At 35.5% G+C, this 26,069-nt stretch overlaps 2 protein-coding genes across 2 annotated transcripts; one reads left to right on the forward strand and one right to left on the reverse strand.

Annotated features, from left to right (window-relative positions):
• The first annotated feature begins 89 nt into the window (after positions 1-89).
• On the forward strand, positions 90-11,122 carry LOC126975354 (ubiquinone biosynthesis O-methyltransferase, mitochondrial-like). Its single transcript, XM_050823206.1, has 6 exons — positions 90-241; positions 5,136-5,282; positions 5,555-5,669; positions 7,986-8,120; positions 9,465-9,735; positions 10,856-11,122. Exons 1-6 carry the CDS (start codon positions 192-194, stop codon positions 10,972-10,974), a joined length of 837 nt encoding a protein of 278 aa, XP_050679163.1. The 5' UTR covers positions 90-191; the 3' UTR covers positions 10,975-11,122.
• A 2,333-nt stretch (positions 11,123-13,455) lies between these two features.
• On the reverse strand, positions 13,456-23,681 carry LOC126975353 (ubiquinone biosynthesis O-methyltransferase, mitochondrial-like). Its single transcript, XM_050823205.1, has 6 exons — positions 23,436-23,681; positions 23,195-23,347; positions 19,926-20,034; positions 17,418-17,552; positions 16,151-16,421; positions 13,456-13,809 (listed from the first exon to the last, which is right to left on the reverse strand). Exons 1-6 carry the CDS (start codon positions 23,492-23,494, stop codon positions 13,685-13,687), a joined length of 852 nt encoding a protein of 283 aa, XP_050679162.1. The 5' UTR covers positions 23,495-23,681; the 3' UTR covers positions 13,456-13,684.
• Between the last annotated feature and the right edge of the window lie 2,388 nt (positions 23,682-26,069).

A 26,069-nucleotide genomic window follows, 5' to 3' on the forward strand; every position in this document is an offset into this window, starting at 1 on the left:
TTTACATAATTAACACTACTTTTTCTTTTCAATCAACTATGAATTTACTTAATGACGCATGTACATAGCTCGGCCGCGATACCTTGATCGCCAACACTTTCAGTTCGTTTATAACTCCCTTCGCGAATTGTACTTAATGCACAAGAGTTGTAAACGATAAACATCATAATTTGTTAAATAATATTCATAAAATGAAGATACTTTGTGTAGTGAAGCGCGGTGTTACATTTAGTCACTATAGGTATGTTTATTTTATTAATTTTTATTATTTTAATACACGATATTATTGTTCACTTCTGAAGTGGGTCACTTCGTAACCCACTTCGTAATGATAAGTCGTAACACCGCAATCTTTTATTGGGTGTCTGATAACAAATAATATGGAAAGTAATGGATGTATTTTAATAGCGTGTATGGTTTGGTTTGAAGTAGTTGGGCAATTATTACGTCGCAAATGAAGATATCTACGCAAAGGTATGGGCAGAATTGTAAACTACACGGACGAACTCATAAGCTGCATAACAATTCTAAAAATGTATGCAAACCAAAGTTATTGACATAGCCCAGGTGATTGTGAAACTGAAGTGGCAGTGGGCAGGGTACATAGCTGCACGGACAGATGGCCGTTGGGGCAGTAAAGTCCTCAAATGGCGACCACGTACAAGAAGACGCACGACTTGGTAGGTTGGTAGACATAATGCACCGATTATCTGGTCAAGATCGCCGGAAAATGTTGGATGAGGGCAGCGCAGAACATCTTTGGGGGACTCCTTTGTCCAGCAGTGGACGTGTACCGTCTGATATGATGATGATGCAAACCAAGATTAAGTTTCGTTTTTTTAATTTACCATTATCCTACTTAAGCCTATAACAATAATGTTAATAATGTAGTTACACATAATATATATATATATATATATATATATATATATATATATATATTTATCAATGATATGTTGGACACCTTCCACATACATTGCTATGCAGACGACAGTACTGGTGATGCCGTATACACGGGTCATCCAGGTCGCTTTCGGGAAATCGTCAATTGTGCCGGAAGAAACTTGTCTTCTATCGAGTCCTCTCTTGAGAAGGTCGCGGAATCTGGTTCAATTTAACCCCTAGAAGACTCAAGTTTGACCGTTTACAAATCCCATTTGTCATATAACCGCTCTTCGAGAACGCTTCCCTTAATGCCTCGCCTAGTATCGGATTACTGTGTCTCGAAATCTCTAGTGATTGCCAATTCATGGTTATCTGGAGGGCAAAGCCAAATTGGCTTCAAAGAAGCTGGGCGTCATAAATAGAGCACGGCAATACATAAAGCCAGCCCATATTCTTACTTTCCACAAAGCTTTTTATTCAAAATAGGATGTGACATTTTTTATTGAAAAAGTCAAAAACTAACATCCATTCCAAAAAGAACGCCTTAGACCTGAGAAGAACGGGCGCAACAAACTCAGCGGGCTTTTTTCATAAAAATATATATGGTTACATAGTAATATCGTACAATTATTAATGTTATTATTTCAAATCAAAAAAAATATTCACTGTTAATTTTATAAGTTGTTTAGTGCAAGTCAGGATGAAGTATAAAAAAACTTAAAAATTCATTAAATTTAGAAAGAAGTCCAAACTATCTTTGTCATTCAAATAATCTTTCACATTATAATTGGCCTTAGATGTCAATTTATTTTTAACAATACATTTTAATTTTTTTAATTGGTAATATTTTTAATATCATTTAGGAGTTTATTATTAAATATAACACAATTCAAATTAAAAGATTTAGCAATTTTACGGAGCCTAGTAGATGAAATTGCAAGTTTACGTTTGTTTCGAGTAGGACATTATGTACATCACTTTTAAAGCCTGAGGGCGGTCGTTCCATTTCCAATCTGTGGTATCTATCATTAAGAAAGTCATTTATGTTAAAGTAACCTCTACCACACAAACTTTTTTTAACAATTCTTTTGAATATCGTAATACTTTTGTTTTCAACATTTTCTGGGATCTTGCACTTATATGCCTATGTACCTACATACATTACAATTATCAAGAATATATTTCAAATTACGGCAATTTGTTAATAATTATTAAGTAATAATACCTATAGCATTTGCACATAAACTAGACGCAAAGAAAACAAATTATAAAAAGGTACAATATCATTAACATTTCAATGACAAATACCTATGTTTATCATTATTTTAGCAAAACGTTAGGTACCTACATGGGGCGCACTAAAAGTTTTGCACTTCTAGCTAATTGGAACTATTTGAATTGCGAGTGTTAAATTTTTTGAAACGTTGCAACCTTCTTAGTAAAAAAAAGCAATTGGCGGGATATCACTTGACAATTTTTTATTATCACACATCAAAGTTCTACGTATGCAACGAAAATGGAATTTAGTCGAAAAGATTTTAGAGCGATGTTTTTTTATGATTTTAAAAGTACTCTCTCTCCGCAAGACTATGCAGCTCGTCTTCAAACTGCTTTTGGGAGAGAAGCACCTTGCTTGAGCACCGTGAGGCGGTTTGGGTTTCTTTACACGACGAATTTTGTGAAGGGCGGCCTTCAAATGCCATCAACGAAAATAATGTGGCTACTGTTAAGCGGCTAATTGAAGAAAACCCGCGGATTACCTATAAGACAATTCGAGGACTATTCGGGATTGGTATGAGCCAAATTCAGAAAATTTTACACGAAGAATTGAAAGTTCGGAAACTTTGTTGTCGTTGGATCCCTCATGAACTGACAGCGGAGCAGAAGCGGACTCGCGTAGAATGGTGCTCACAGATGCTAATGAAGTACGACCATGCACATTCTAATGCTGTTTAATGATGTCACAGGAGACGAAACCTGGATTTATTGTTTTGAACCCGAAAAAAACAGCAATCTTGTGAAGGGGTGTTTGAAAATGAGAACAGGCTAACAAAAGTGAGGCAGGCGAGAAACGTTGGTAAAAAATGATCGCATATTTTTCTCATCTACGACTCCCATCTTCCACTTGAAGATCAAAAGAGTGTAAATGCCGAGTGGTATTCTACCATTTGTTTACCCAGGGTGTTGAAAAAAATTCGAGAAAGACGACCAAAAAGCCGCGTTCTCCTACATCATGATAACGCTTCTTCACACACGTCCAACAAAACTAAGTCATTTGTAACTTCCGAAAAAGTACAACTTATCACCAATACTGCACATAGCCCCGACTTAGCACCCTCTGATTTCTGTATTTTCCCCAAAATCAAAGATTTGATGAGAGGTTTCACTTTTACCAATTCCGAAGAGGCAGTGATAGCGTTCAATCAGCACGTAGAAAACATGCCTTCAATCCTATTTTTAATGGTTCGATCGCATGAAAAAATGTTTAAAATGTATAGGTGAGTATTTTGAAAAGCAATAAACATAATATTTTGGTTATAACATGTTGTTTTTTTAAGTTACGCAAAAATTTTAGTGTGACCTACGTATATGTACCCTATATATTGATCACTATTGATGAATGATAAATATTGAATCACGTAATTTTATACTTAACTCGGCAATAGTATTTTCTAAATGATATTATATTTTGTTTTTAAGGTTCTGGCATGTTTTATGTCGTAATTTTATTCTTTACCAGGCCCATCAAAATTATGAAAGATCTCCGTTGCAGATTTTCTAAAAAAATATTTGTTAAACTTGGAAACTATTTTGATATCTGTGTGAATACCTGTTAGAATTGTTAAACAGATTTTTTTTTATTTCAGAGGAGGAGAAACGACCGTACGGATCACTTGATTTAAATCATCTTCGATCACATTCTCTTTCTGCACCAGAGGAATCATAGGAGTCCTCATGTCATATTATTATATACCTACCAATAGGACGCTCCTTTGCACCGGATGTCGGCTAGATTATGGGTAGCACAACGGCGCCTATTTCTGCCGTGAAGCAGTAGTGTGTTTCGGTCTAAAGGGCGCGGTAGCTAGTGGAATTACTGGGCAAATGAGACTTGACATCTTATGTCTCAAGGTGACGAGCACAGTTGTAGTGCCGCTGAGAATTTCTGGGTTTTTCAATAATCTTAAGCGGCACTGCATTGTAATGTGCAGGGCGTATCAATAACCATTAGCTGAACGTCCTGTTCGTCTCGTCCCTTATTTTCATAAAAAAATATCATCGTTCTGGAAACATCGAGGGTAATTTGGCATTACCATTGCGATGACCACAAAATTGGTAACGCTTAAGATTTCGAAAGGCATTATTCAGATATTCATTAAGGGGACTGTTGTCTGGGTTTTTTTTAGATGTAAAAATGTAGTCTCCCACTGTTGTCTCCTCGACCTTCTTGAGACAAAAGTTTCTGGAAAGATTCGCTGGCCATTTCTGAAAGAGACTTGCACGAACTCTACAGTACTATGTGCACAACAATACATGTTTTACAAATTATTTTAATGCCGATTACCTAAATTCCGATGATATGTTCGTATTCAAGTTAATTAAGTTAAACCAATAGTCATGCAGCTTCATTTTTAAGCAAAGCTTTCTGTAAAACTAGCAAATTATTACTCAATGTATCTTTATCTGTATCAAAATAGTGTCCATTCACATCTATACATCGCTGTATCCGTTTTTTGTGCATGTAGCATAACTTTCTTGTTGACGTAAATGACATCGAAGTCCATCATTGCACGAACATTTTCTCGCTGCCATTTGCTGACATGACACAGACAATTTTTAATTTGCCGCCAAATCGTAAAACAAATGACACATGAATAAAATACATAGCCAATAGTATTGGCAAGGTGTTCCATTTTCAAATTATAATCTTATTTTCTTATTATTCTATTGTTAACTGTGGCCAGTTTTAAAAATTTTAAGTCGTCTTTTAAAGGTATACAAGGACCCACTAAGCTATTCAAGAGACGTAAATGATGGCTCTAATCTTTATTCGGGCTGGGGCATGTATCGTCCTTCGTTGGACTTCGTGTATCATAAATTAATATAGTAATCATTTCACAGTCACATTTTCAGATTTAGTCAAAAATGATCGTAGACGTTGTGAAGAAGGACCCGTATAGACACGTATAGATTTAGCAGCAACAGCAAATCAGTAATGTGGAATTAAATAATTTATTGTTTGTTTTCAGATTAATTTCAGATATATGTAAACCCAATTATTCCACATCAAATAAACGGGCTACGGTGGATAATGAAGAGATAGAAAGACTTATCAATTTCGAATGGTGGGGTCCAACAAGCCCATGCCTTCCCCTAAGAAGTTTTAACAAGATCAGGTATCTAACTCAAAAATTTTTTTGATTTGAAATATTTATAACAAAATATTAGTAAGTTCCTACTTGTGCTAATTAGATTTCCCTTGCAAAATTTGCCTTACACATTAAAAGTAACTAATATGAATTTATGTATAATTTTCAAAAATAAATAAAAAGTTTACTATATATAGGTAAACTTAATTTAATAACTTGGATCTAATTAACCTTCCAAATGAAATGTGAGTTTCTAATGCATGGCCAAATATTTGTTTCCTCTTAACTATTAATTGCAGAGTTCCATTTATTATGGATGGCCTTGCTGGGAATTCTTCTGACAAGAAAACAATAAATCCATTCGCTGATAAGAAATTGCTAGAAGTTGGTAGTGGTGGTGGAATTTTGGCAGAGGTAACGTTTGATAGGTCTAGAATCGTTTTTTGCAATTTTGGTAGAAGCCAGTATTCGGTGAAATATTTTAACACACGTTTTTTTATTCATCCATTCTTACATTCATTGCATCCGTATAAGAAAATCATTTTATATGGATATGTGGTTCATGCTTACATACTTCAGGTAACAGTGACGTTATCACCTGATGTACAGTAACGTACTACCACGGTAATTTTTTCATACAGAATTCTAACTAGGCCCTGTCAATGGAGTTTATTAACTGGGGCCACTAGCTATTGCTAGGGCGGCGTGTGGCCGCGTGGTACGTAAACAGCGATAGGGCTGTCTGCCTAGTTTTAATTTAATCTACTTACTTGAGTATCTTTCTAGTTTTGTGATTGTAAATATTATATTTTTTAACCGACTTCAAAAAAGGAGGAGGTTTGCAATTCAATTGTATTTTTTATGTTTGTTACCTCTGAACTTTTGACTGGGTGAACCGATTTTGAATATTTTTATGTTTGAAAGCTGTTGCTTCCTGTGTGTTATCATTTCAATTTGGTCCAGATCTGACAATGGCATCCATGAGAAAAACATGAAAGTGTTAAATTTGCATTAAGTATGTGCGCGTGAAATAGACGAATAACTCAATATCACGCTAATTTTCGATTACGAGTATTCTTTTTTTATTATTGGAAGTACATCAAGTGTAGTTTGATGAGAGTTTGGTTTTTTCTGAATATGGGATCCATGACAAAGTGACAGAACTCTTCAAATCAATTCTTAGGAGCAAATTATCTAATCTCTTATATGCTATCCGACTATTTGAGTCACCTTCCGTAACGTTATTATGTTGAAGTAATTGTCGTAGGCGAATATGATGATCAATGGATCTCCTTAACGACTTACAGTAATGGTGCGATATGTGACAAAATTTCAAACTGTCTGTAATATAATACGCTTACGTTCATTAACTGAATTGCAAAATTTTGAAGCTTTTTTTCATATTTAGACAAATTCAGATTCATTAAAATAAAAAAAAAATACTTAAGAATGAAGTAGGAAGCGTTCATATATAGATTACTAGCTGACCCAGCAAACGTTGTATTGCCGATATTAAAATCGCGATACAAAAGTAACTGTTGATCGTAGATGGGTGAAAATTTGAAGTTGTATGTATTTTTTAATGCAGTCAGCATAATCAAATAAATTTAAAAAAAATAAATTTGGCGTGGACCACCGTTAACATTTAGGGGGATGAAAAATAGATGTCCGATTCTCAGACCTACCCAATATGCACTCAAAATTTCGTGATCGGTCAAGCCGTTTCGCAGGAGTTTAACTACAAAAACCGCGACATGAGAATTTTATATATTAGGTATTTACCATAATAGTAAAGCACTGTATTACCTCATGGGCGTCATATTAGATCGTGAGAATAGCAAAGGAGAGTTAACTCCTGGGCGAAGTGAGGAAGTTGTGTAGATATCTAAGTCAAGCAAGGGACTCAAACCACTCAAGACTAAGACAAACATTATTCCTAAGGTAAATAGTCTACTTTACACACCTTCTGCGAGGGAATAAAAAGAAAAGGCTACAAAAATAAGCATTTATTAACATAACATAATATTAATAATATTTTTTTTATGAAAATAGGGGACGAGACGACAGTGCCGCTCAGGATTCTTTAAAAACCCAAGAATTCTGAGCACCACTACAATTGCGCTCGTCACCTTGAGACATAAGATGTTAAGTCACATTTGCCCAGTAATTACTGTTATTATTAATTTATTATTAATTAATATATATTATTATTTTCACCCTGGAGCCCTATTACCAAAATCGAAGTACGAAGTTTCGATTGACGGATCATACATTTTCATTTACGAAAATGTTTCGGATCCGAAGATCGATACGAAATTCGCGATTAGACATTTTGTCTCTCGTTTACCTTATTCCCAAATTCAATTCACATTTACTTTTTCGTTGTTTGACAATCGCGAACTTCGTATCGATCTTCGGATCCGAAACACTTTCGTAATAGGAAAATGTACGATCCGTCAACCGAAACTTCGGCTCTCGATTTTGGTAATAGGCTCCCTGTTACCGAGTGTCCGACGTGGAATGTCTTAGTAAGAATGGTTTCACGTTAGAATCACGTTACATCTTAATAAGTTTTATACAAAAAAATTACGCTCAAGCAGAGATTAAATATACGGGGCGGTAGCAATTGCTACTCTCACTACGTGGTTAAAAACACTGCTCAAAACACAAAATATTGCATATCGAATATTTCACTTACAGTCAGTTCTACTGCTTATTTATTTTTACCAGGCGTTGGCTGCGAAAGGAGCTAATATTATAGGAATAGAACCAGGCCAGGAATTAGTTGATGTGGCGCAAAATCACTGCGATACAAACCCAGATATTGCTGATAACAAACCAAAATATATCTGTACTACAATCGAGGTAATTGTTTATTTTTTACATATATATTATGAATTTAATAACTAATGTTAAAATTTGTGATACTAAATCTTACTACATGTTATTTGTTTTTTTATATATGAAAATAAGGGACGAGACGAGCAGGATGTTCAGCTGATGGTAATTGATACCCATTACAATGCAGAACCTCTCAGGATTCTTGAAAAACCCCAAAAATTCTGAACGGAGAACGAGCGCAGTTGTAGTGACAACTGCGCTCGTCACCTTGAGACATAAGATGTTAAGTTTAATTTGCCCAGTAATTTCACTAGCTACTTCGCCCTTCAGACCGAAACACAGTAATGCTTACACATTACTTCTTCACGGCAGAAATAGGCGCCGTTGTGGTACCCATAATCTAGCCGGCATCCTGTGCAAAAGGGCCTCCCAAACACAAATAAAATATGAAAACAAAATTTATGAACGATGCGGGACTCGAACCCGCGTCCTCTCGCGTTCCGTGTGCTCTTTCCACTTAGCCAACTGATCTAGTGACTTATCGTTGATAAATTTCGATCAAATTACATAAATTGTGGTGTCTTATTGTTGAATTTGTACTGCTTAAATATCACCCTCACGATATGGAGATGTGCAGTTCCTCTACAGTGCGATTATCAAACTTGAACTTGAAATGAACTTGATCAACATACGTTAAAACTATGGAATGAACTTCGTTGCATTGTGTTACCAAGACGGTGGTCAAAAAGAGTAAGTACCTTTTTTTTATGGAAAAGGAGGACAAACGAGCGTACGGGTCACCTGGTGTTGAGTGATCACCGCCGCCAAGTGAACACCAGAGGAATCACAGGAGCGTTGCCGGCCTTTAAGGAAGGTGTACGCACTTTTTTTAAAGGTACCCATGTCGTATCGTCCCGGTAACACCGCACAAGGAAGTTCATTCCACAGCTTTGTAGTACGTGGAAGAATGCTCCTTGAAAACTGCACTGGGGAGGACCGCCACACATCCAGATGGTGTGGATGATATCGTAACTTGTGGCGTGTCGTGCGAAGGTGGAATTCGGCGGCAGGAATCAGGTGAAACAGCTCTTCGGAACACTCCCCATGATAAATGCGGCAGAGGACACACAATGAAGCGATGTCTCTACGCAATGCCAAATACCTGATTCATGTTGAATGATCACTAACCACCATGTGACATCTAAGCTCGTTTTCCCCTGCTATTCCATAAAAAAATCTATAGAGGTACAATTTTTTTCTAACTTTTTCAGAGAAAACACAATGGTATGAGGATGAAATAATTTGAACTGAGACTATCAATTTCACTTTGTGATATTACTTGATGACGAATTATATTACGTATTTCAGGAACATTCGGAGCAGTACCCTGATTATTACGATGCCGTAGTTGCATCTGAAGTAATCGAACACGTTTTAAATCAAGAGTTGTTTGTTGAATGTTGCATCAGAGCCCTTAAGCCAGGAGGCAGAATATTCTTCACAACTCAAAGTAGAAACTTCTTGGCTTGGTTCCATCACATATATTTTCTGGAAAACATTACGAAACAAATTCCAAAGGGTACACACGATTATGACAAATTTATAACACCAAAAAGATTGACGAGGATACTAGGACGATGTGAGTACTTGCTTGTTAAAAATGTATTCAAATGTTGTGAGTTTCGTGAGTGAAGGACAAATGGAGGTATGTCTTTTAAAATGACTGAATGAAAAAAATATTTTGCAAATAGAAAGACCGTAAAGACTTTCGTAATGTTAGTCCGACGAAAAATTCGTATAAAAACATAGTTTTGTTAATATCTTATGACGCCGTTAACGCTTACTTGGAAGATACTAACAACTTTGTAAACTTATCCAAGCAAAATATAGACATGTAGGGATAAATGTTAACCTCCAATTCGACAGTAAAATCTTTTCGTAATAAGAATGAATTACAGAAGAGAAACATTTTTATGGAATAGAAAGACAGTTGAGCCTACATTCATTTACGATCACTGTCTCTTTTTTGTTCTATAAATCTCGGATGAAATACTAGAAGAAATCCAGCAAAATTGCTGGATGCACTTTCACGTTATTAGAAAGATTCTGTTACCAATTATGAACTACCAAGTCTTTCAATAGATATGATTGCTACAAAATAAATTACTGAACTTGGAGTTCTGTGTACATAAGTCCAAAATTGATTCTAAACGAGAACTTAAACATTAATCCTCCTTTAATGCTCGAGCTTCACTAGCGGGCGATGTTTCGTGTCGGGCTTTCGTGCCAAAAACATCGTTAGCATCGTTTAACACAATGGTCCTGGCTACATCTACATCGTAGTCAACTACATCGCCTGCGCGACCGACCTGAATTATAATGAAGCGACGAAGTGTAGCCACGCAGGCGAATGTTGTCTTGACAAAACCCATTGATGCACGCCCGTTTACCGACAGCGCCGCGATATGCAATCGTCTGCGCCCGACACACGCGAAACGACGAATGGCGAGGCTTCATTAGCGAATATTCGCCCGCTAGTGAAGCCTGAGCATAATGCTGGTTTCTTTGTTTTTCGAGGTCACATTTAACATCATACTAAAATGAAATGTGATTGTATAATTAATTCTACACAATATTAATTGTAACAATAAATAAGAAAGAATTCATATAATTTTACTCCATATTGACACATACAACGCAACGATTTTATTATTATGCCTACAACAGTGCGTGGCTGATCTATTTACTATATTTTTTAGATAATTGCCGTGTGGAACTTGTTCGTGGTTTGATGTACTATCCCTGGTCAGATAAATGGAAGTGGATTAACTACAGTCATGCATATTATGCGCTTCAAGCAATTAAACTAAATAAATAAGAATATTATGGTACCTGTCTTATTAAGTTTAAAATTACTTGTCATGTAACTCTGTTGTGACAAAGGTTTTAAATTTGGAATAACTTAACTTCGCGTTAATAATAATAACACAGTTAATGTTTATTGTACAATAAAAGTGTGTTCTTTACGACGGTTATTTTTTTCAAATTAAATGATTCTAAAGTTAATTATTTACCTAAACGGCCGCGGCGTTCTCTAGCATCCATCAGAAGTCCCCTGAATAATATATATAAGTATTTTTCATGTCTGTTCTTTATTAAAGTGACCTAATTAAAAACCAAGATTTATATTTCAATCCTGTTCATTAATGCTTTAATTTTCATATTAAAGATATTTTTTTTTCTTTATTTATTTAGGGGCTTTTATACATAAGCACATGTCAGCCCCATTATAATCTAAGTACATTAAAAAGACAAAAGAAACACAAAATTCTTAACTTAATAAAATACAAAAAAAAACTTAATAAAACGAAAAGTAAGTAATATCTAAAGTGTTCCACAAATAAGACTTATGGATTCAAACAGACTTATGGCATTGTTAGATGCAGGGCGGGCAAGTATATTTACAAACATGCCCGTATCAAATCTGTTCAAACCCATAAGTCCTACAATTTTGTCTCTACTAGACCATATTAAGGATGATTAAGTATATAGATTTCATATAAAGTCCCACCGCTCATTGATTTATCGATAGTTCATTAGCTATATATGGCGCGTTTTCAACCGGAGGCACCGGTTGACCTGAAGTGATGCTGTGACCGCGCGCTCTCCGCCCTCTATCACGAAAACGGTTCACCGTATTAAAAAAAATTTTAAACAAAATTTGTAGAGAATTTTGTATTCTACAATATTGATAATAAATTCAAATAGCAAAAAAACCCATAGGAAATGAGATATTTCCAAAAAAAGCGCAAAAAACCGATTTTGGTGACCTTTGACCTTGAAATTTAATAGTTGCTTACACCCTACCATATGTAGGTTTTGAGACGACTTTTAGGGTGTCAATATACAAGTATTTACAGACTTACAGCTGGGTATCTCGAATTCCGAGATTCATACCTAATTTAAGCTTAAATGACTGGACTATAATTAGCATTATCATTATTTTTTTAAGTCATTTGACAGACTAATTTATGCTGAGCTCAAGCGAAGACAGTCCAATGCAAAAGTCAAGTTCGCGTTTTGCACACTCAGCTAAGTTTTACGAAAGTAGCGGGTTTTTTTAATGAACATACGGGACGAGACGAGTAGGACGTTCAGCTGATGGTAATTAATACGCCCTGCCCATTACACTGCAGTGCCGCTCAGGATTTTTAAAAACCCAAAAATTCTGAGCGGTACTTCAGTTGCGCTCGTTACCTTGAGACGATAGATGTTGTCTCATTTGCCCAGTAATTGCACTAGCTACGGCGCCCTTCAAACCAAAACACAGTAATGTTTACACATTACTGCTTCACGGCAGGAATAGGCGCCGTTGTAGTACCCATAATCTAGGCGGCATCCTGTGCAAAGGAGCCTCCCACTGGTGAGAGTTCAAGTTACTTGAAAACATGTTCTGTTCATAATAAAAAAAACTCTTGCGGGTGGAATTTCGTCAAATCCTAGTTCTTAGTTGACCTCCACTCTACCAAAGGAATATTCCTACCAAATTTCAAGCTACTACGCCTTATGGCTATAAGTATTGGTTAAGAAACTTATATTGCAATTTTTATTGCGAATAAGTAAACGTAAAGTATATACTCACTCACACCCACCCTCACACACACACACACACACACACACATACACACACCCAGAGACACACACGTGTACACACACACATATACAGAGTGCACTTTTTGACCTTTCGGTTCATATTGTTAACCTTAGGATGTAAATTGGTTGCCTACAGGACAGGCTACGCCTAGTGTAGGGACCAAATATAATGTAATATTATGTGATAAAGTGTCTGTATATAATAAATAAATAAATAAATAAAAAAATATATGTAATAATTTATTTCCTTAGACTAATAAAAATGAACAATTAAGTGCTCTGTGAACGGCTGGATCACTTGGCGTTGCGTAGAGACGTCGCTTCATTGTGTGTCTTCTACCGCATTTATCACGGGGAGTGTTTCGAAGAGCTGTTTAACCTGATTCCTGCCGCCGAATTCCACCTTCGCACGACACGCCACAAGTTAGGATATCATCCTCACCATCTGGATGTGTGGCGGTCCTCCACAGTGCGGTTTTCAAGGAGCTTTCTTCCACGTACTACGAAGCTGTGGAATGAGCTTCCTTGTGCGGTGTTTCCGGGACGATACGACATGGGTACCTTCAAAAAAAGCGCGTACACCTTCCTTAAAGGCCGGCAACGCTCCTGTAATTCCTCTGGTGTTGCAAGAGATTGTGGGCGGCGGTGACCACTTAACAACAGGTACGCTCATTTGTCCTCCTATTACATAAAAAAAAATGAACAATTAAATATATTACATCTTTCATATATTATATCTCTATAACTAATATAGTTTCAATAGAATACACATTTAGAAGTATTTTTAATAACCATTCTTGCTAGCGGCGGACTGTCCAGCGGTTGTCTTCAATTACTTTTCTCTTTCTTTCTTTAGCTCTAGCTTTTCTTTCTTACATTCAAGGATACGTCCTGTTCTTTTTTATTAGTACCTATGTTTATTTCTTAACAGTTCATTACACCTTATTATCTAGTTTCACTGCTTGCATTGCGAAACATAAGGTAGTGTAGTTCACCCACGACCAATGATTCGATAGCGGATTATACACCATTCCGTGCACCATTTCTACTTGACAGTTATCTGAAACAAGAATTATGATATACTAGCTGTGCCCCCTACTTTGTCAGCATGGATTTATGGAGATATTCGCTAATGGGCGTATTCCCGGAAACACCCGAATCATTCAAACGTAAGAGCCCTAAACAATGCACTTGCATTTTGCACCTTGTGCGAAAGAAATAGGAGTCAAATCATGTGTTCACAATACGAAAACAAATTGGGCGGTCGGCTGTGGTTGCCGGTCAGTCAGTCGTCTTTAAGTATTGGTGCTGACTGCACGTGTTCAGTCTATGTGGAATTATATAGAGCTCCTATTACACACCCGTCTTGTTATTATTATTGCAATATAATTCTACTAAATTATGCAAAAGTAATGCATTTTACCACTCTATATAGATATCGTCTCCCGACGGTCGGGAAATACGACCGCTGCCGAAGAAGCAGTAATGCATTAATTGCTGCAGTAACGCAGCAAGCAGTAATTATTTACAAATAACTGTGTTTCGGTCTGAAGGGCGCCGTAGCTAGCGAAATTACTAGACAAATGAGACTTAACATCTTATCTAAGGTGACGAGCGCAATTGTAGTGCCGCCCAGAATTTTTGGGTTTTTCAAGAATCCTGAGCGGCACTGCATTGTAATGGGTAGGGCGTATCAATTACCATCAGCTAAACGTCCTGCTCATCTCGTCCCTACAAAAGATACGTATTTACACAAATATAAGAAACGCAATGGCAATACAGTATGATATTCACATTTAATATTTAAATTATATTGAGTTTTGTTATTGAGAAAGAGGTTAATGAACTTTCTCAAGAGTTATGAGTATTTTAAGTAATAAAAAGGATTGTAATATTAAGTATCATTAACATGACATAATTATTTAAGCGTGGAGTGATAAATAGTCCTTCTGTTATTGTTAGTTCATATTATCAACTAATTTCATAAGTATATTTAAGGTTCTAATATTATTTCAATATTGGCTATTCAGATATAATATTATTGTATAGAAACTTGGCCGAAATATTCTTTCCTTAAGGCGCCCCTCCACAATCGGCGATTAAAGGCGACTACACGCGAGCACAATCATGTGGAGGGCCTATATGCTTCTAGTCGCCGATAATCGTCTCTAATCAAATAAAATTTTATGAACAATGAGGGACTCGAACCCACGACCTCTCACGTTCCGTCCGAGTGCTCTCCCAACTGAGCGAACCGTACGAGTGACGCCATAAAATCTTGTATGCTTTGTTGAACTCTCAGGTTGTGGCTTCATCTACAGAATCTACTTTATAGTTGATAACCTGCTCAACCCCAGTATTTGCAGATTAGGAAATTGACTTGAGATGTCGCTCTTGCTAATCTCAACAATTTGTTATGTTTTCAAAGTGGTAACCCTCTCTTCTCGGATTAATACACAAATAAAATTTGAAAACAATATTTTATTAACGAACTCGGACTCGAACCGACGATCTCTCGCGTTCCGTGCGAATGCTCTCCCAACTGAGCTAACCATTCGAGTGACGTATCGTCATAAAATCTTGTATGTTTTCTAACTCTTAGGTTATCACATTAAGAACGTAACAAATCGTCTATAATCGTCACAGTGATCGCGGCGATCGGTGACTTGTCGGTTCGTCACGTCGATCGCCGGTCATTCATTCACTGTGGGAAGCTGGACAGTGAGCGAAGCCGTGCGTACTTCACGTCGTCGTCGCGGCATTGTTTTGTTTTCCTTATATTTACATAGCGCGAATACGATACAATGACTACTGGGTAGTCAAATGAAGAAACATGTAAATTCTTAGAACTTTTTCAGAACTACCCACAAATATGGAATCCCAAACATAAATATATCACAAAGATAAAAATAGGGCAGGTATACAGGTCTATCAAATTCAAATTCAAATATTTTATTCAAAATAGGATTTATAATCACTTATTGAACGTCAAAATCTACCACCCATTCAAAAGAGACTGCCTCAGACCTGAGAAGAATGGGCGCAAGAAACTCAGCGGGCTTTTTTTTTTATATAAAATATGGATTACAATGTAATATCGTACAATAAACATTAATAATTAAAGAGCCTGAGGGTGTTCGCTTTAGTCCCAGTCCGTGGTGTCATTAAGAAAATCGTTTATGCTATAATAACCTTTCCCACACAAACGTTTTTTAACAACTCTTTTAAATTTCGTAACACATTTGTTTTGTACATTGTATCTTGAAGGACTGCCGCTCAATAAATGATCACAGACGATCATGTGGATGATTACACGATGATCAACGATTAACTTGACAGACGATCATATAAGTAACGAGCATCGCCGATCGTGGAGAGGAGGCATAAAATTGTTCACTTACTTCGTTCCAACATAAACGTCAACTCATTCGGCGTCATAAACTTGTCGTATTCGTGAGTGCCTTGAGGGATCACTTTCAGGACATATTCCGCGACCCAAATACCCAACACCTGTGTTAGTCTCGATCTGTTCGGTGTAGTCACAAATATTTTTCCTCCAGGCTTGAGTGCGTCCACGCAGCATTTAGTGAATAAATCTTTATCAGCCACATGCTCTATCACTTCTGATGCTACGACGCCGTCGTAATGATTTGAAAACTGTTTCGAATGCTCCTGAAATGAATAAGTGAAAAATTTATTATCAAAAGTTTTGACTCACAAAAATATGTTCAAATATATTTTTAAATATAAGATATTCCCCCATTTTCTGCCTCAGCTGGAGAAGATAGTTGCAGTTGTATGTGTGAAGAGAGGACTGGATAGAAGATAAAGTTTTTTACTGCACTGGTCGAGGATTACCCGTAAGAGATATGCACGACCAGTGTATACGATATATACAATCTCCAGTAATATGCCATAACAGTGTATGTCAAAGGCATCCTACATTTTTTTTATGAAAATAAGGGACGAGACATTCAGCTGATGGTAATTGATACGCCTTGCTTATTACAATGCGGTGCAGCTGAGCGGGGGCTCAGGATTACTGAAAAACCCAAAAATTCTGAGCGGTACTACAACTGCGCTCGTCAATTTGAGTCATAAGTTGACAAGTCTCAATTGCCCAGTAATTTCACAAGCTTTTCAGACCGAAACACAGTAATCCTTAGACATTACTGCTTCACGGCAGAAATAGGCGTCGTTGTGGTACCCATAAGCTAGCCGGCATCCGGTGCAAAGGAGTATCCCACTTGTTAGAAGATAAATAAGTTTTTTTACATTAGGACGAGGATTTCTCATGAGAGGTTTGCGATCTCCAGTAACACGCCGTCTGCATAACAGTGCATGTTGAAGACATCCTACATATAATTCATATTCAGAAACGGTGTAGGAGATAGAAGTCAGCCTAGGAGAACTCCAGCATTCTTGCAATGTTCATCGGCATTGATCTCCGGGTTAAGAATCAAGGAGGGAACAGTCAAGATCATTTCTATGGAAAAAAATTCCTCTTAATTAAATCATAACAACATAACCAATTCAAGGTTGATTGACATTCACTTTATTCTAATTGAATTAATACCTTGACTTAAATATTCAAAACCTTTCTAATTAAGATACCAGATTGACTATCTTGCAATTCTTGATAATATACAACTATGATTGAATAAGTACCTCTATAGTAGTGCAGTAATATGTCGGTTTGTTGTTTGCTATTTTCGGATCCATATTGCTATGCTGCTGGGCTAATTCTATCAGTTCTTTGCTAGCATCAATTCCTGTCACATTTGCTCCAACTCTGGCTAAGGCCTATAATTTAAAAAAATATATACTTAAATTGGTCTCATATTGCTGAAGCTAACAGAATGTTGAAAATGTTAAATTTTTTTCTAAATTTTCTGTAATCATATTTTGCCACTGACCTGTATAAATAACACTGGACAGGCTGTTCCATATGTTTGACAGCAAATTTTTTGTGCCTATTTGAAGCGCCTCTAGCGAGCATGCAGAAAAATAATTTTGACAAAGGAACGTACGTACGTTCGTAAAGTAAAGTAAGTAGTAGTTAAGTATGTACACATAATTAAATGTTTTAAGCGCATTAACTTGCCAACAAACTGTTAAAGTTTGGCAAGATATATTAATAAGTTAAAAGTGTACTTATTAAATTTAAAATAAAATTTAAAAAATAAAAGTACAATACCTACTGTGAAGTTAGTATTTTTGCATTTTGAATTAATTTCGTCCATTTTCCGTGTTATTTATACTTCAAGAATCAACGTTACAAAGTACACATTTTTTTTGTAAATATTTCCCACCATCTATCGATGTTTGCTGAGGTTGTCATCACTAGTTTTAGTACCGCAGACTCTCGCTAAATGGCCAACAGCGCCAAAATGGCGAATATCAAACAGGCACAAAAGCACTTTGGCAGTCGCCAGTCCAGTGGTATATAGTAGAGGCCAGTGTATTTTGCTCAAAGAACAATTTGAAAGAAGAAAGCATATATTTAGAATTTATAGCTCAAGTATTATTTGCCTTATAGATTTTTTTATGGAAGAGACAAACGAGGGTATAAATCACCTGATGTTAAGTGATCACCGCCTCCCCAAGAGTGTTTCTGCCCCTTTGTTCTTCTAATAGCATTAAATTGTATAAAATTAGGTAGATACATAAACAAAATATTTTAGTTTAATTTTTTTTTATGAGATTAAGAGACGAGACGAACAGGACGTTCAGCTGATGGTAATTCATACGCCCTGCCCATTTATTACAATGCAGTGCCGCTCAGGATTCGTGAATAACCATAAATGTGAGCGGCACTACAATTATTGCGCTCGTCTCTCTTTGAGACATAAGATGTTAAGTCTCATTTGCCCAATAATTTCACTAGCTACGGCGCATTAAGACCGAAACACAATAATGCTTACACATTACTGCTTCACGGCAGAAATAGGCGCCGTTGTGGTATCTGTAATCTAGCCGGCATGCTATGCAAAGGAGTCTTCCAATTATTTATGAATAAATAAATTGATTTGTTTCTTGTTCCCAATTGCTACATAACATTAAAATATCCATCCCTCATGACATACATCGAAAATATTTGTAACAGTTTACTGGAACCAGCATAATTTACGATACCTTTTAATGTTATTACTTTCTAAGCAAATTTATTAAATACTGATCCTCATCATCAGACCGAAGACGTACCAGTACTGAACATAAGCCTCCCCCGAAAACTACCATTATGACGGATCTTGGGCGGTTTGCATCTAATGGTACCGGCTATCTTTATCAATCCATCATGTGAAGGGCTGTCCCGTTCATTGTAATCCTACCCATACTCCTTTCCTGGCAACCTTCTGTACCCACTGATAGACGGTTCTACGGGCTACGATTATGTGGATGTGGCTTGCCCATTGCCACTTCAATACCAATTCTTTGCGCTATGTCAGTAACATTAGTTCCACTGCGAATATCCACATAACGGATTTTGTCGCGTAGAAAAACTCTGAGCAATCTTTAGGCACTGAGGTAAATTGTACGTGAAGATACTGCCCAGTTTGCCGAATAGTGCCCGGCCGACTTGGATAGTCCGATTGACCTCTTTGTCGAAATTGGACTTATCTACCTGGAGTGAGTGTCCTAGATACAAATAGTCAACTTTGAGTGTTTCTAAACTATTATCAGCATCGCTGATACATTTTTCATCCTCTTTTTCATAATCATAATTTTTGTCTTTTCCATGTTGCTAAGGCCCTTTCGATCCTGCCAGGTTTATGATATCGTCTCCAAATCACTTGTGAATGATGAACTCGCCGTTTATGTTGATGTCATAACCTTTCTCTTACAAAAGCTTGAATGAATCCTCCAGAATGCTTGGAACAGTTTTGGAGAAAGGACGTGTCCCTTTCTCAGGCCTTTTTGTAGCTAGATTAGATTCATGCTTGTGTGTGTGTGTGCCGTGTTTCAATAAACTAAACTGGCAAACATTACCAGATATTCTTTTGGTCTTATCACACCCATGGGGGAAATGGGATGATTCTATTGTAATCCTGAACACATCTCACGGGTTATATTGATACTAAAAAAGGTAAATTGTGCAGTGCAAATAAGCTAGGAGAGAGGTGTACAACTTCTGAGTGCCAAATATACTGAATCACTTAAAATACATAGTCTTACCTCTGACAATATACCACCACCACACCCAACATCCAATAATTTTTTATCAGCCAATGGTGTTAAAGACTTTTCAGATCCCCCAATAAGTCCATCACGAACAAAAGGAACCCTGTTAATAAATTATACATATAAGTCTTACACTGATTCATTTTATAAAGGCATGCAAACTCAGCCTTTTCCTCAAGGTTGGTAACTTACTATCTATTATGTTTCAAGTATTATCTATATATATATAAGAGATTTCCACGTATATAGACACTCATCACGATATCTCTGGAACCATTAGACCTAAAGACTTGAAATTTGGTAGGAATATTCTTTTCACGGAGTAGAGGTCAGCTAAGAACGGATTTTCCAAAATTCCATCCGCAAGAGTTTTTTTATTATGTACAGAATGTCTGTTGGGTCAGCTAGTATTACATATTTCATTTTGTAGATTATAATAGTAAATATAACATCATTAGCATGTCATTTACAGTCTCAATTACCAGCCTATATATAGGTTGGAAACAGTGAACAACATGGGCACTTTTACTGCAGTGCGGTCTGCAGCAGTGCATGCATTACTGTTTTCTTCTGTAGCGTATTTTGTGTTCAATCTAGAATTGATTGAGGCAAGAGAGCATTGTAATGGGCAGGATGTATTACACATCTATTTTTCTCATAAGAATAGCCTTGTAACACTTCACTGTGCCTTTCCTATACAGATTGATAAAAATATATTCATATCATGAAAATAATATATGAAATTCTGCAACCTCTTTTATCCAATTGTTCTATAGATAACTACTTTAGAAGAAAGAAGTTAAACTTGTTATTTTTAGTCAATACAGAATTTATAATAACATTCACAATAACAAAATTTCAAATTATTACAGAAGCCATTGTTTAAGAAGTGCACTTTACTATGATTTTGTTTTTGTTTTGTTATTTATTTATTTATTTATTATATACGGGCGAACCCTTTTTACAATATTAAAACTATGAAAGTGATACAATATTTACTTAACTAACAAATAATAATATTTAACTAACTAATAAACACATCTTAATTTCTAATTATAAATAAACATGGTTTTAGTGTGTCTTGCCACAGATAGTAAACTAGTATTATATAAATCAATCCAGTTTATCTGGTTGTTAGTAGCTTCGCTGAGCCTAAAAATAGGAGAGTGATGATACACACCTGTTTTCAACAATTGAGTAGAAAAGTAAGTGTCATTCTTTCTCAAGATTCTACTAGGAACAGAAAAATTTAATAAAGCTAAAAGTTGACTACAAGTTATTGTAAAAAAGAGCAAATAAGTGGGGTCACGGGTCACCTGGTGTTAAATGATCACTGCCACCCACATTGTACTGCAACACCACAGGAATCACAGAAGTGTTGCCAGCCTTGAAGAAAGGTGTACTTTATTGAAGGTACCCATGTCATATCAACCCGGAAACACCACACTAGGAAGGTCAGGGTCTCTAATCGGTGGAACAAAGTTTTATATTAATGTTCTAAATAATGTATACTTTAGATATTGAAAGCATATTGTTGACTACATGGTTTCTTAACCTTGCATGTTAGCTGTACAGATAAAAAACCGTGCAATGTGTACTTGTTTTTACAATCTGTATAATCTGGTCTGCTTTAAAATACCTGTGCAATGTATAGAATTCATAAAATGATTAGGTAATAATACATGATTATCCTTTTTAAATTATTAAAACTTTCGTGAGTCATTATTAAATAATTTATTAATACGGCTTTACTCACATTACTGACACTGACAAAAACCGTAAAGCCGTATTAATAAATAATTATCCCTTTTTATAATTAACCAAGGCATTCTAACATATTCACACACACAGCTGTTAATTATTTTACGACAATAGTTTACAAGTTTAAATGTATTTAAATGATCTATACTATTGTTGAAACAGTCAGAAAAATATTTGTCATTTATTGTTGTCAATGATTGATCCTGTTTCTCTGTGACAACAATACTATTGAAGTAAATTGATATTTTAATCAGTTTAGTTCTACACAATGTTTAAGAAGTAGACATAATTTTTAATAATTACTTGTTTGGCCACAATTTAAGCAAAAATGCATTAAATATAATTAATATGGACACTTTTTCATCCCAAAGATTTTTTTTAAAGAATACAATATTTATAGTATGAAGCTGCACTGATGAGAGGGATATAGTGGAAGTATTTTGTTTTGTTATGAAAATATACCACAAAGGTAAGTGTCAGCACTCTAGTAAACTTGAGACATTAATGATACTTAATTTAATAACCAATAATTAGAAATAGGATAAAAGATTGTTTAAGCATCTGAAACATTAATTCTGAACAAAATTCAAGTGTTACTTAAATATTATCAGGCCACACTGTTTATATATTTTTTACCAACTTATAATGATAAATAGTGGCTACACACATAATATTCAAATTCAAATATTTTTATTCAAAATAGGATTCCAAATCACTTATTGAACGTCAAAAACTACCATCCATTCAAAAGAGACTGCCTCACCTGAGAAAAATGGGAGCAAGAAACTCATCGGGCTTTTTTTCATGATTACAATGTAATATCGTACAATAAACATTTTTCAGCTTTATTCCCAGTCTGTGGTGTCATTAAGAAAATTGTTTATGCTATAGTAACCTTTCCCACACAAAGGTTTTTAACAATTATTTTAAATTTCGTAACACATTTGTTTTGTAAATTTTCTGGGATCATATTGTAGAAGCATATACATCGCCCAACAAAAGACTTACTAACTTGACCCAACCGAGTAGTAGGCATAACAAGTTTATGTTTGTTCCTCATGTTAACATTATGAATGTCACAGGTTCTAGAAAATTCCTCAATGTGCTTGTGAACATACAGCACATAATCAAAAATATATTGTGAAGCATCAAAATGTTTATTTCTTTAAATTTTTCTCTTAATTATTCTTTACGACCTAGGTTATAAATCACGTGAATAGCCCTCTTCAGCAGAACAAAGATGGTATTAATATCGGCCGCACTGCAACTTTATTTACCTACCGAATTGAAAAAAAAATTATTTACACTTTGCCCAAGGACCAGAAGGTATTCTATTCAACATACTTTCTAAGAATTGTATACATTTGCCAGATAAAGTAGTTATGAAATGTAAAAAAAGTTCAATGTTATTTTGTCCCAGGTGAATACATTCCCTATGTTGTGTATAAAACAGAAAAACATACATTGTAAAGATTGATTTAAAACAACAGCACCAACAGTACCTGAGGAGGTTGAGACTATGTAGTGGCATAATCTTTCCCTTTGGATCCCACCAGTCCTTCATTAAATTGCTATGCCTCTGTACTTCACCCTCATCTACTGTTGTCTTTTTTTCATTTGAATAACTTATTTTGCAAATATTTGACTGCAACCGTCTGAAAATAGACAAAAATGTTACATCAAATATTCCTTTACCAAATCAATAATAGGGTTTTAAGGTTGATAATCAAAAATAACTCATACATTCTGCTAAAACTTTTTAATGTTTTGCTGATCGGACGACAAAAAATTGTAAAATTCATTTTTTGATCGGTACGATAATATATTATATCATACGAATAATGAATATTATATCGTCATCACACCTATCCATAAAATATTTATACTCTTCTATCGAATCCGATTGAACAACAAATTATTATTTAAAATAATTTTATTTTGTAAATAAAGGTGTTGGAATTATTCATCCATTGAGTATTGACCATTATTCCACATGTATGTGACACTGACAGGCAAAAAGAATTTAAACACTACGTTCAGTGACAGGATATTGATTAAAATTATTGACTGTTGAGACTCGAGTGACACTGACTTCGACTCCAAATTTCAGAATAATATTCTAATCTAGACAGCGCGCCAGAAAAGACTGCGCTGATGTGACTGTGTAGTGTGTGGTCACAATATGAACTGTTGTCCAAAACTAAAATAATATTGGAGTGCTTGTAGCCGTAACAGCTTGGGTTTTTATATAAACTCTTATCAGTGAACGTAATTATAATCGAAGGTAAACCAATGAGTCATAGGTATAATATTTATTTATATTTTCTGTGTACATAATGAAATTCTAAAATCATTAAAATACATGTTAAATGTTGTAAAATACGTATTACCGGACATGGAGATGCCAGAGTGGTAACTTGTCAGAGTCAGAGAAAATGTAGGTATTATTTAATTGTTAAATTGACAGGCAAGGATCATTTAGTGTGCGCTCGCGTAACTCCAAGCGCCGAAAACTACACATTGATTTTCAAGATATTGATAAATACATACTTTGAAGACAAGCCCAGTCCAGTTCTGATAATTTAGAGCAGTTTCTCAGAAATCCGTATTTGTTTTACGAAATCTTATGATTGAAAATCTTTTTGTTTTTGTACATTACATTATTTATGTAACTTGGCCACAGAGACCACACGCTCTTTCGAGTTGGCTAACCATAGCTCCGATATCCCATCATTAAATAAATCGATGACCTTCGTTCGCGATCACATGTAATGGTACACCCATACCATCTGTCGTTAACACGGTATGGACTGTGTCCATACTATGTACAGTGTCATTGTTTACATATCTTTCAGTTGGGATGGACACTTACGTGTAGTATGCTATGTTATGATATACTATCGAAGTCTAAGTACCTACGTACCTACACTTACGTAAATACTGCGTTTGCTGAATCTGCAACGGTATCCGCAACATCATTCGCAACAACATGCTTAATATGGCACCGTTCTGGGGCACGTCGTTATGCTCGTGAAAAAGCGCTACTAGTCGTGGTTCGGGATGAAACGATACCACTCCTTCATCGATAGTGGTAGGTACTTGATATTAGTATCGAGTCAAAGTAACGATACCACATTCAATGCTATAATATGAAGGTATCGATACTTGTGAGTACACCATACCCATTTAATTTTAAAAAAACATTCTTAAATTAATAAGCAAAGCTATGCTAGATACACATAAGTGAGATGGAGATAAAAAAATTGATAAATTTACAATCAATTATTTTCTATGTACTGACACTAATTATTTAATTTAACCAATAAATGATTGATATTATGTACCACGTTCATTTGTCTGGACGAACAGAATCCCTGCCGCAACCGCTGGCTGGCTAAGCACTTGGGCCTGAGGCGTCTGGCAGCATTGAGACACCAATCAATACGAAACTTTCATTTGATACTAGTACTCAGTATCGAGAGTTGCTAATATTCAATACTGAGTACTGCTGTCGAATGAAAGTATGAATACCATATTATGTGTACTCAGTAGGATCAATTCATCGCTAGTGGTTGACAAATACTATATATGTGGTGGCTATATGATCCTTCTATCGCAAACTCTGCTTCATGTTCCTAAAATCAAAGTTATTTAATATATATTTTATAGTTATATAGGTATAGTGTTATAATCGTTAATACAATGCTCGCGTTATGTTTACATCTACTGTATTCGATACTCTTGTGGTAGAAAACATACCTAAGTGATTATAAAATTCTTAATATTAAAGGCGTCAGACATTTAGCAATAAATAGTCCTAATATAATATGTCCCTCATGCTTAATATCCTCATTCGTAAAATAAATCTAATTCGCATTCAATTGATATTATTTGATAACACTAAATATTGCTATTTACAGTTAAACCTGTTTGTTATCAGTTACCATGTCTGTTCTATGCTTAAATCTAGTCTTGGGATGTGCATGCATTAGCATAAAATAAATAACATAAGTATCACCTACCTACATAGCTGCTACTTCTTCTAGCTTGACTTGACAAATCCAATTTAATTCAGATTTCCATGAAGTTCTACCCGGTAAAATCTAAGCGGACTATGTCACGGGCCATTTGGAGCAAATATCGAGTTGAATGCCTTCTATTCAACTCTACAAGACTCACAATAACATAGAATCAGTCTATAATACTAACTTGCAACTGTCTTGCATTCCCTGTCTTATTTAAATTAAATTGACAATTGACATTACCTCTTGTCAAACAACCTTTATTACCAAATATTAAAATATATAATACAATATAATAAAATAGGTTGTGAAAAATGTCGAATAAAGCAACTTCGAGAAATCATCTCATCACTAG

Source organism: Leptidea sinapis, chromosome 35 (assembly GCF_905404315.1).
Source record: "Leptidea sinapis chromosome 35, ilLepSina1.1, whole genome shotgun sequence".
NCBI lineage: Eukaryota > Metazoa > Arthropoda > Insecta > Lepidoptera > Pieridae > Leptidea > Leptidea sinapis.

Bases quoted from the DNA above. Each gene is read 5' to 3' on its own strand.
- LOC126975353 (XM_050823205.1), bottom strand. From the start codon at position 23,494: ATGAATTTTACAATTTTTTGTCGTCCGATCAGCAAAACATTAAAAAGT. The intron at 20,035-23,194 runs GTACTGTTGGTG...ATTTATTAACAG, and splicing joins CATAGTCTCAACCTCCTCAG to GGTTCCTTTTGTTCGTGATG. The intron at 17,553-19,925 runs GTAAGACTATGT...TTTAAATTATAG, and splicing joins GTGGTGGTATATTGTCAGAG to GCCTTAGCCAGAGTTGGAGC.
- LOC126975354 (XM_050823206.1), top strand. From the start codon at position 192: ATGAAGATACTTTGTGTAGTGAAGCGCGGTGTTACATTTAGTCACTAT. The intron at 5,283-5,554 runs GTATCTAACTCA...TATTAATTGCAG, and splicing joins AGAAGTTTTAACAAGATCAG to AGTTCCATTTATTATGGATG. The intron at 9,736-10,855 runs GTGAGTACTTGC...TATATTTTTTAG, and splicing joins GACGAGGATACTAGGACGAT to ATAATTGCCGTGTGGAACTT.